Genomic DNA, 11,218 nt, shown 5'->3' with positions numbered 1-11,218 from the left:
CAATTTGGTTCGTTTAACTGGTTGAGGCATAGGTGTATAAAGTTAGGGGGCGGGACACAGCCTGAGAAGTTACCCATTGCGAATCATCAACACCGCAACTACTTCCGCTCAGGCCAGTGTACGACGTTCCGTCTGCGCTGGTGAACTGCACACATCAACAAGGAGATAAACCATTTCTCTCCATAGCAGCTTGTTTCTATACATACCTCTACTGCTCGCTACTACCTGTAAGTTTTCAACACTGGCTGTGTGAGTGTTAAATGTTATACTTTCAACCACATAACGTGTCTTAATGCTTCTTCTTTACGTAATGAGGCTTAACAACTTGGTTTAGATTAGTAGTGGTTTGGTCTGGGCTATGTACTGGATACGACTGAAGGCAGTCCAAGGCAGGGGACGTCTCGTGTTTACATGTCTACCTGACAGGGCAAGGTAGCCATTAAAACAAAGATAACGTTCAGTTCACAGTCAAGAAGAAGTTTAATCACTTTGTTCACTCAGCTAATGGTTCAGCTATTGCTACAAAATGCGAATAGGCTAAATCAGTGACAGTGGTTTAGTACCAAAGTATTATTTCTATGCAACTTTAGACATATATCCTCTAATGAGGCTTTTCTTTTGTCTGCATTTCTGTCGTTGCCGATACTTATTTTAAAGTAATTTGTCTAATCATCGGTTATGTTATGAGATCATACATATCTACTAATTCATGTATCGACTTGAATCTCAGCTGGCTGATATGAGCTCTAGTATCCCACATAAGGCAGATAGCTTCATGTAATACTAGGTGAATGTGACTAAATGTTATTTGTTCACAGTAGAACAGAGTGTAATCCGGCTGGTAACATGATGACACCGACAGCTGGATGTTTGCATGCACCATGCCTCATTAGGAATATGGACGAACGTCATCATTGCCTTTGAACTTAAGTCGAGCCGTTATCTGTACTCCAGTCTGCAGCTGAAAGTGTGCTCGAGGGTAAAGTGCATGCAGATTGCAATGGCTGTGTTTTTTGTTATCACATTTGGACTTGCAGGGAATGCATAGCGCTACACTTGCTTTTTGGTAAACATAATTTGCATCTTCAGACAAAGGTATGGCATATAGAAAATTGTGAATATTACATTTCTATTTTTCCTGCAGGAAGTGTCTATTATCACGTGTATTATAGAGCTCCTTAAATGTTTCAGGATTGTGGTATTTGGAGCTTGTATAACAGTTACAGTGCTTATTGTGTCCAAATCTGATTAATGAATAGTACCTCAAACATTTATCTGACATTTTAAACCTTTTAGCACTTTATAAAGACCAGCAAATTAACACATTTATTTTGGGTTAAAACATTTTCACCCCATTTATTAGCTTGACAGACATTCCCAAAATATTACTTTTTATTATGAGGGAACTTCTTGCAATACGTGACGGGGAAGAAAAGACCAATACTTATGTGGCACAGAAGAGTACACTGATTTGTGAATATCTCTGTTTTCTGTTCCCAGAGCAGGATGAATGTGGGTGTGGCACACAGTGAGGTGAACCCGAACACTCGAGTCATGAACAGTCGAGGGATCTGGCTGACCTATGCTCTCGGGGTTGGAATACTTCACATTGTGCTCTTGAGCATTCCTTTCTTTAGTGTGCCGGTGGTGTGGACCCTTACGAATGTCATACACAACTTTGTAAGTCACAGTCTCACACTTTCATTGCTGCTTAGCACGCTAAAATACTACACTAGCTAATCAGGTCATTTTGAAATTGCTTTATCAATGCATCAAATGTTATTTATATAGCCCACTATCACACATGTCTCAGAGGGCTTTACAGTGTACAACATATGACACCCTCTATCCTTAGACCCTAAGTCATAGACTATCCAAATTACAGAAATTATAATATATATAAAAATCAGGATTCAGCTTCGGATTACATGTTTTTCTCTGAATTAATGAGCGAAACAGAATAGCTTTCTCAGAATAAATATAACTGCAACTAGAGATATTTTCAGTATCAATTCATCTACTGATTATTCTCTTGATAAGTATAGTACATAACAAGTGGGGAGCTGAGTCTTGTTTTGTCCTCCCAAAATCATATTAAGAATCAGAAACAGGTTTATTGCCAAGTAGGTAACACATACGAGGAATTTGCCATGGCGTATTTGGTGCCTCCATAAACACACTTCAGGAAGATAAATGGCAAGACAAGGACTGTGAAATAAAACAGGATAAAAAACGACTGCCAGTGTTATCATGAACAACACAGTGTTTGCATAGTGTGCATTAATGTAATATTCCGTTTACCGTGATAATCAAGGGATATTTTAAATAACATTTTGAAGAAAATAAAATTCAGTTGTAGCCTCACAAGCCAAATGAATCTTGCATGCATGCTCAGCACACAGCCTGGTGTGTGTTACCTTCTGCCTCTGCTTGTGTGTGCTTGTTGAGATATGTTCTATTTTTGGGGAGGCTGTCCTCGTGACCTATTACGATCATTTCCCCACTCCACATCAAGAAAGAAAAATGACTATTCATTGTTACAAGGCTGGCTTAAAAATAAGAAACAAAGTCCATGTGTGTGTGACATCATCTAGTAGTGCAAGCTGCAGGCAGTTTACAGGGATTGTGTATCAGCAGCCGGTACATGAGGCTATTAACACTACAGTAGCTGCTAAGGTCAACTAAGGCTTATTGTTTGGCACACACTACGGCTGCAGTGGGCCGATTAAGACAGCATTTTAGTTGTATTACTGTCTAATGCACGTTTTCTATTTCCAACTGCATTCTTTCGTTTTTTACCTACAGTCGGGGCATCAGATTGGAAAGTATAATTCCCAAAGAATTTAGCCATAAATCTTCGATTTGTCCTGTGTTTTGAACATGTATTCTCTGGCAGGAACTGGTATGTTTCTGTTGGGAGTCTGTGCAGCTCACTCTCAACACTCCTGCAGCAACCAAGTTATTGCTTTTATCCAAGCTAGTTTGTCAGATAAGTAAGTTGGCGTGAATTTGTTTTTGTTGAGTTTTGAGAATCTGCAACTAGAGATGTTTGTCACCGTCGATCAATTTGCTGATAATTCAGTCATTCAGCAATCGGTGATGTAGAATTCTCTATATGGCCCTTTTAGTTTTAGTTCTAGTCATCGAAGCTATTGCCTCTCCTCTCACTCCTCTGTCTCATGCAGGCATTGGAGCCCCACAGCTGTGTCTTGGTATGACCCAGAGTCCATTTGGCTTGACCAAAACAGATAATAACAGGACCAAGCTGACGCACAGTGTCAGAGAGCAGTAAGCAATAACTCCCCTCTAGGAACAGAGCTAGCTTTGTCTGGTTATCAAATGCTGATGAAGAAAACTTCATCAGCTGTTCACTTCCTGGCTGCAGCAAATGTCTTCGTCAATTCTCCGGCCATAACATCCAATAAACGTTCATCCGTTCCAGCTCTCCAGTGTTCTCCTTGTGTTCCGAGTCCTTGATCCAAACGTTTCATTACAATTGCTACTTAATCATTTGGTGTATAACCAAAACAAACTGGAAACATGACCTACACAGTTTCTCAAAGTCCAAGGGAATGCATTTCAATGTCTTGTTTTGTGAGTCCAAACAACACCAAACACTTTTAAATATGGCAAAAAGCAGGAAATCCTAATGTGTGAATATTTAGAAAGCACTACGATCAGAAACGTAACATACTTTACACAAAAAAATCTCTGGAAACATAATTTTTTGTAATTGTGAACATAATTTCTATTCTACAATATTTGTAAGTTTAAATGGAGATGTAAACAGAGATGTCATCAGTATATGTTAACAGATTGTTAGCCCGACATTATCAGCCATGTTCTTGTCTCTGCAGGGGATGTATGTGTTCATGCATGCAGTGAAGGGCACTCCCTTCGAGACCCCTGACCAGGGAAAAGCCAGGCTGCTCACACACTGGGAACAGCTTGACTACGGCGTGCAGTTCACCTCATCTAGAAAGTTCTTCACCATCTCCCCCATCATCCTGTATGTATTACATATAATATGGTTGTGTCTTTACACTGATTTAGATAAAGGAACATTTTTAATATATTTATCAAATCCTGGGTCACACTGACTACCAAACAAAAAAGAAAGCATCTATAAAAATGTTGACCATGACAACACCATTTAAGGTATAATATGCAATTTTGCATGCATTCAAATATTGTTTAAACAACTAGACCTTTAATATATGTTGTACTTACATTATCCCAAATGGTTCCAACAATTTTCAGAGAAATATGTAAGTTAAATAACGTATTTCATGTGGTCTCCTGTAACGTTGTTGTGTCCTCCGTTAATTCATTTTTAACAATACAGATCCTGCATTCTTTTAACACTATATTTAATCGATTAAGGACTTAGTCATTGGACAAAGGGATGTTAAATCATCAGAGAAGCAAGCTGAGCTAACGTTAGCCGCGGCTCTGCTCTCAGCCCCATCTGTGTGACGAACGGCATCGGAGAAACAATTACTTTTATCATGGAACAGCTTTATTTAGTGTTTTCATCACCATGTCGGTTTGTTTTGAAGAGACCTCTGAAGACAACTTAAAAGCTGCTAAAAGTCTCCCGAATGTCTGGATCTAAAGTTGTCACAAACCCAATGAGCAAACGTTAGCTGGCAGTCTGTCTGAGAAAAACACAGATTCTTAACATGAGACTGATTTATTCAGTGTTCTTATCAGTTGTAATCAGTATTGGGAAAGAGCAGACTTCAGCATTGTGCAATAACTTCAGAGGTGATCCCACACTACTTCACGACATGTCCAAACTCTGTGTTTTGTTAGAGTTTTGTAGTTCAGAGACCCACGCATCAGGAAACTGACATATTGTTCATTGTAATGCTTTTGAACAATCAGAAAGCTGTGGGTTTGTCTTGCTACCACTTAAGCAGGGATATTTGATTTCCTTTTTAACCATTTGTTTTGCTCCACAGATACTTCCTGGCAAGTTTCTACACAAAGTACGACACGACACACTTCGTCATAAACACTGCCTCGCTTTTGAGCGTCCTGATCCCCAAGCTGCCACAACTACATGGAGTGAGAATCTTCGGCATCAACAAGTATTAAGTTATCGTGAGCACTGTGCCTCATAGCAGCAGACGTGACTTCCTGTGTAGTGTGTGCCTCCGATGTGTGTACCGAGTCGTACAGTTTGTCGTCGTTTAGATGTATCAGATTGAGATGAAAAGTTTCAAAGGAAGGCAGGAGTAGGTTCGTAGAGGACAGGATGCCATATGCATTACTAACGTATGTGAATATTTAATGATGTATCTTTGGCCTGCATAGACCTGGGCTGGCCCAGGCATCAGCGAGGCTTTTGGTTGTTTCTTTTTTTTTGCCCTCAGTTCACATGGCAACACAAACTGGGAGTATGTCGCTAGCCACAGAGAAGCCCCAAATGTATTTTTCAAAGATGTTTACTTCCTAAGGGTGAGGGGCCGGTGGCTCGTTGTTTTATTGGTACACTCTCATTTTGTAATGGGTGTCAAACGTATTCATGCTGAGTGAAGAATGGAATCGTACTCTTTATTTGCACAGTTTCCTTGGTATGTGAATCATTTGTAGCTCAATCAGAACAGGGCAGGTTGTTTTCATTGTACAGATTTATTTGTGAATATTATGTCCTGTATGTTAAAGAAGAAGTCCTGTGTTTAGAAATAAGAGGATATGTTGTTTACTGAGGGAGGCCTACAGTATCTCTGCGATCCACTTACATAATGTAGCTGCTTTTCTTTAGATTATGACTTCGCTTTGCTATCATCAAGGCAGCGAGTTCTGCTTTGTTTGGCCATAGCCATTAGCTCTTGATATGTTTTGTTCTTTAATCTTATTAAAATGTTTGAGCCCTCAAACTTTCTTCAAGATTCTTCTTTAATGGCTGAGCAATGCAAGGACAAGATATCATCGGGAATGTAACAAAAACTTGTTGGTACTTTTCTGAGACTATCAGTGCATTCTACACATGGTTTTCTTTAAAACATAATAAAGTATTCACAAATTTGATGCGAGCTGATAATAAACTTGAAGGTCAGAAGAAGGCTTAATTTTTGACCTGAGAATTAAGACTGGTAGACCTGGGTTTACCAAAAAAGCCTTTTATATACATTCCACAGGATTAACATGAGAAAGCTTTGTATACAACGTCTGCATTCTTTTTGACACGCTTGGAAAGATGCTGCATTCGGTCAGATTCCACAGAGAAAAGGGTCAAATGTAAACACACTTGAGTCCTGATACATCAAACTTTACAAAACTCACAGATAGACATTTACCATTTTGCATCAGATTTAATTAAAAAAGATGCTCCATATCATATCATCTGGACCTACGCATGTCTGCACAAAGACTGAGACAAACTACGGCAAATCTCTCAGCTTTCAGAGTCACTGACTTGCTCCTTCAAACAAGCCTTTAAGTCACAGGGAGGAAAGGCTTTCTAAAACAAATGCCGTCAATAAAACACTTAGGGCTGCACAAAAAAATACTTTATATTTTTGATCTAACTCTAATTATAATAATATGGGGATTTATCATTTTTCATTCAAAATCATATTTATACATGTTTAGCCTTTTAAAAATGATGTTTGATTTGAATATTGCTATAGTTCATATTGCAATACCGATTACATTTTGATCAATTATGCAGCCCTAACAACAATAACCAAAAGATTAAAAACTTTATTTAAAGGAAATGCTGATGTACAAAAGTGTATTCTACAGTCGACCTGTGACGGCTCCAATTGATCCGAACTTAAACTGATCCGTTAATAATCCACCTTCCTGTAAACCTGCACTTTGGATGTCAGATCCTCACACTGCTCTCCCAGCACTCCTCGGTAAACCTCAAAGTGATGGTTCAGATCTTTCTGCGTGTGGATTTTATATTTCCTCCCTAAGGCCCCGTCGGCAGAGGCTGTCCCATAGAAGACCCGCCCTATCCGGGAGTGGACGAGAGCCATGGCACACATGATACAAGGTTCACGGGTCACGTAGAGGTCGTACCCAGTGCAGATGTATGGCAGAGAGCTGGGAGGGCTTTGAAAGGTGTCCGAGGCTGGGGGAGTAAATGTACAAGCGGGGTATTGGTCAAAATAATAACTCCCGCCGGCCTGGCTACGTGCCACGAGATCAATGCAGACCATGACTGCATGATGGAGGGGGTGGTCTCCTCTGCAGTCATGGCCCACTGCAATGACCTTCTCTGTTGATGGGTCCACCACCACGGCCCCCACCGCGTCCATCCCCAACTCACTTCCTGCTTTGGCCGCAGTCAGAGCAGACATCATGTGCATGTGCATACTGGCCTTCTGAGGTGCAGTGAACAGCTCCCCCCTCAGGGCCACCGTCACCTGTTTGTCCTCATGGAAGGAGGTGGGCCAGTGTTTGCCCGCCTGCTCAAACTGGGGGCGGGTCAAGGGGGGACGTGCCGGGATCTTAACCCGAAAAGGCTCACCTAAGGCGTCATGTTTCACTCCTGAGGGGAGCAGAGAGTCGATGCTCAGAACCTCCATGTGTGGTGCGTCCCTGACAAGACACAGGAGGACCTCCAGAGGGTGGGGGCTGCCCTTCACCGTCCGCACCCTCTTGATGTGCTGAAGGCCGCTCATCGGGTACAGGCTGCTCAGCTCGCGGAGAAGTCGAGATGTCTCCTTCTTGTTGAGCACGGGTGCAGCAAACGCCTCCACCAGCTCCAGGTCTTGTGACTGCTCATCCGACAGCACAGGGTAAACTGTCCAGGAATCAGAGCCACACTCGGAGCCTTTCCAGCGCTTCCTCTGGGGCTCCATTGTTTTGGCGCTCTCCTGTGAAATATGATTTTGCACCAGAGTGAAACAGAAGTCAGTGCATTTTCAGGACAGCACATGATGACACAGCCTTTAAGTTGTGTGGGGACAGAAACTAAGCCTGGTCGATACAAAATGACTGCTTGAGCCCAAAAGACATTTGCATTATGAGATTTCCATAACAGAGATCAACCAACAGGCTTTTCCAATACTGATTATATATTACCTGCTAATTGTTTTCTAGATGAAAGATTTTGTCCATAAAATGTAAAATCGTCGTGAAAACCGGCGATCCAGATTTCTCAAAATTGTGATGTCTTATTTATGGTTTGGTCCAAAACCAAGATATTCACTTCAATATTATTTTTGAAATAAAGATCAGAGAACAGTAGGAAATCTCCATATTTACAAAAAGGAGCTTAAAACAGCACTTTCGTATGAAAAAAAGCTGACTATAACATCAATCGTTTAACAAAACACTTGCTGGCCCAACAGTTAAGGAAGATTTTTTTGTATAACTTCAAGGATTACAATGAACTTGTAATGAATCCCAGTGTTTCCCCTAGCATTGTCTGTCCTGAAATTCAAGGTGTTTTTGACCCTAAGAAACACAGATGCATAATTTCTGTACTACAATTACTCATCTGCCGATACTTATGATATAGCGGAAATACATTTTAAAGTAAACATTTATACACGAAGCAGCACAACCAATACCAATTGTTTATCCATTTTATGCTCAAACAAGAGTTGACAAATCAATACAAAATAATTCCAGTTATAAGACCTGAATAATTATTACAGACATTCAGCTAATGCAAATACCAAACAAAATAAAAATGTCTCCTCTTCAATAGATATTTGCAACAAAGATGCCAAAGACCCTCAAAGGGGCCCCATTATGCTTTTTGGGGTTTTCCCTTTCCTGTTGTGTGTTATATAGGTTTTAGTGCATGTCAATGGTCTGCAAAGGCCAACATCCCTGTGTTCCCTCCAGAGCGTGTTTAAACAATTTATAGTTGCAACTATATTGTATTGTTGCCTTTGATAATGTCGAGATTAAAATGAATTAAGAAATTACTTGATACATTTAACAAAGCTGAAGTGATACAATACAGACAACTTGTATAAAATAGAACTGATAAGCATCCTGGCTGAGACTAAAGTAGATGGTGTCAGTGGCAAACACAACATATAGTACCATAGCAAATATTAGGTCTTTCTTCATTTCCTCCCCAGTAAAAACTTTGCCTTCATAACTTTGGACACGTGTCGTATGGTCAGTGACACTCTGGTGCCTCGGGTCAGTGTCTCTCCTGGCTGGGCCCCGGCAGCAGACAGGTTCAGCACCTTGTCCGTCAGCGTGTCCTGTCCCTGGAGCCGGATGCCGTGAAGGAGACGCTGGTACATGTCCTCCTGCAGGATCAGAAGACTGCGCGGCTTCACCAGCAGGGAGAAGAGGAAGCGGCTCTCCTCCGTCTGCGGTGCATCATCCTCCCGGCTGCTGACGGGCGTGTAGAAGTCGAGCAGGGTGTGAGAGCCCAGGCTGATGGTGGTGACAGTCGGGTGGTACAGAGGGCCGTCCTCATGAGGCATAATCCCTTCCCCTTGTTTGTACTCGTTCACCAACACATGATTGGCCATTTTCCCACTGAATGCACCAAGAGAGGAGATTTTCTCAAAGTAGGTTTGGAGCCAGTCAGGAATCTTTTCTGCCAGCATGCCTTTGGGGTGTGGTAACCCTCCCCAGTTCTGAAGCCGTCTGCCTGACAGCTGTGTCCATTTAGTTTTGGGAGAGTTAAACACTTTCTGTTGAAGGTAGGACTCCTCCTCTTCCGATATGAAATCTGGGATGTAATACACTGTTGGTGGGGCCTCATTTACGACATACCGCTTCAACTCCTCCAAAATACAAGCTGGGTGTTCCATGACTCCTTTAGAAAAGTCAACATGAAATGCTTGTTAAAAGAGGGCTAATGCTAGCTAAAGCTCCCTGGTCATAGCAGAAAGTGTACAACAGCCTTGTTTAAAAAAACTACTTTACAAAAGTCATTATTATTCACGATCTGAAAAGAAACTTAAATTTCACCTAAATGCTATCAACAGGATTTCCCTCATTAATCGCAGCAGTAATATTAGGACGTAATCTGAGGAATTAAAGTGTATTTTGATACATTCAGCTCCCCCAAACACTTCAAATACGTTTATGTCTACAGCACAATAAATACAGTAGAGACAGAATTAAACCGATTGTATGACACATTACAAATTTAAGGACAAATAAAAAAGTACTGGTTTGTTCACATACAAATTAAAGTAAGGACACATTGAATTTTTGTATATCTTAGTTTAAAAAAATGATTTTACTCTAACCCAACTTAAGTGTATTAATTCAAGTTTACCAAAAAGTTGCTTAATCAGGGTTTTTGTTCCCCCCCCCTATTTATTAACCCCTAAATCGCACTTGTCTGATGCCGTGAAATCCAAGAGACATTTCAAAATGTTATGAGTTATTTCAGATATACAAATTAGAATGTTAATATGTTGCCTTCAAACAACCAGAGATGGAAGAAGTACTTAGACTATTTACTTAATTAAAAGTAGCAATACTACTGAGTAAAAATACTCAAGTAAAAGTCCTGTATTTAAAATTGTGCTTAAGTATAAGTGAAAAATTATTTGCATAAAAATAGAGTACCAATTTTGCAGAATTTACCATTTTAGAGTGTTCGTCACTTCAATGTTGCACTTGGGAAAGGTGGGGTTTATTTGAATTACTTGATATACAACTGGTGAGGCTTTTCTTTTTTCATTTATATTTTGTATTAATAATCTAAATCTGCAAAGTTGTTAGTAACTACATTTGTAAAATAAATGTAGTGGAGTAAAAACTACATAATTTGCCTTCAAAATGTAGTGGAGTAAAAGTAGCATTATGTCAAAAATACTCAGTATCTAAAGTACAAGTGTCTTACATGTCTGACTTAAGAACAGCTCTTGGGTAAATGTACTTTGTTACATTCCACCACTGTAAACACTGTAACCGTGAACGCAGCACAGCCAACTGCTACATGGAAAAGGCTGATTTCAATTTTTAAACACGCGCAATGTTTGTTACACACAGCACACACCAGCTACCCGCACATTCTACAGTTTTAATGACAGTAAATCAACTTTACCTCTTCTGACATCAAAACGACAACGTTGAGGAAGCAGTCAGGCGCTGGACTCCATGCGCACGCATTTGTGCAGCTGACTAAAATGTCCCCCTAGAAAGTCATACATTTTTTGGACCTATCCTTGATTTTCTATACGATTATTCAAGTTATTAGCTATGTGTATTTATAATTTAAGTTACCGTAATAATTATATATTTTAGGTATATTGCAAATGTTTGGATT

At 40.3% G+C, this 11,218-nt stretch overlaps 3 protein-coding genes across 4 annotated transcripts; 1 reads left to right on the top strand and 2 right to left on the bottom strand.

The window, feature by feature from the left end:
* Positions 1-96: 96 nt before the first annotated feature.
* On the top strand, positions 97-5,885 carry ormdl1 (ORMDL sphingolipid biosynthesis regulator 1). Of its 2 annotated transcripts, none has more exons than XM_034109924.2 (4): positions 97-227; positions 1,501-1,680; positions 3,858-4,009; positions 4,965-5,885. In XM_034109924.2, exons 2-4 carry the CDS (start codon positions 1,507-1,509, stop codon positions 5,098-5,100), a joined length of 462 nt encoding a protein of 153 aa, XP_033965815.1. In that variant the 5' UTR covers positions 97-227; positions 1,501-1,506; the 3' UTR covers positions 5,101-5,885. The 2 variants fall into 2 exon arrangements, with proteins under 2 accessions (XP_033965815.1, XP_033965816.1); XM_034109925.2 differs by having other exon boundaries at positions 166-249.
* Positions 5,886-5,946: 61 nt separating this feature from the next.
* On the bottom strand, positions 5,947-11,070 carry adat3 (adenosine deaminase tRNA specific 3). The gene is made up of 2 exons (XM_034109914.1): positions 10,997-11,070; positions 5,947-7,835 (listed from the first exon to the last, which is right to left on the bottom strand). Exons 1-2 carry the CDS (start codon positions 11,006-11,008, stop codon positions 6,798-6,800), a joined length of 1,050 nt encoding a protein of 349 aa, XP_033965805.1. The 5' UTR covers positions 11,009-11,070; the 3' UTR covers positions 5,947-6,797.
* alkbh6 (alkB homolog 6) lies at positions 7,860-11,066 on the bottom strand. Its single transcript, XM_034109921.2, has 2 exons — positions 10,997-11,066; positions 7,860-9,751 (listed from the first exon to the last, which is right to left on the bottom strand). The coding sequence occupies exon 2, from the start codon at positions 9,744-9,746 to the stop codon at positions 9,042-9,044; it is 705 nt and encodes a 234-aa protein (XP_033965812.1). The 5' UTR covers positions 9,747-9,751; positions 10,997-11,066; the 3' UTR covers positions 7,860-9,041.
* Positions 11,071-11,218: the final 148 nt, after the last annotated feature.

This window comes from Pseudochaenichthys georgianus, chromosome 21 (genome assembly GCF_902827115.2).
Source record: "Pseudochaenichthys georgianus chromosome 21, fPseGeo1.2, whole genome shotgun sequence".
Lineage (NCBI taxonomy): Eukaryota > Metazoa > Chordata > Actinopteri > Perciformes > Channichthyidae > Pseudochaenichthys > Pseudochaenichthys georgianus.
This window is presented reverse-complemented; position numbering and strand designations above follow the sequence as displayed.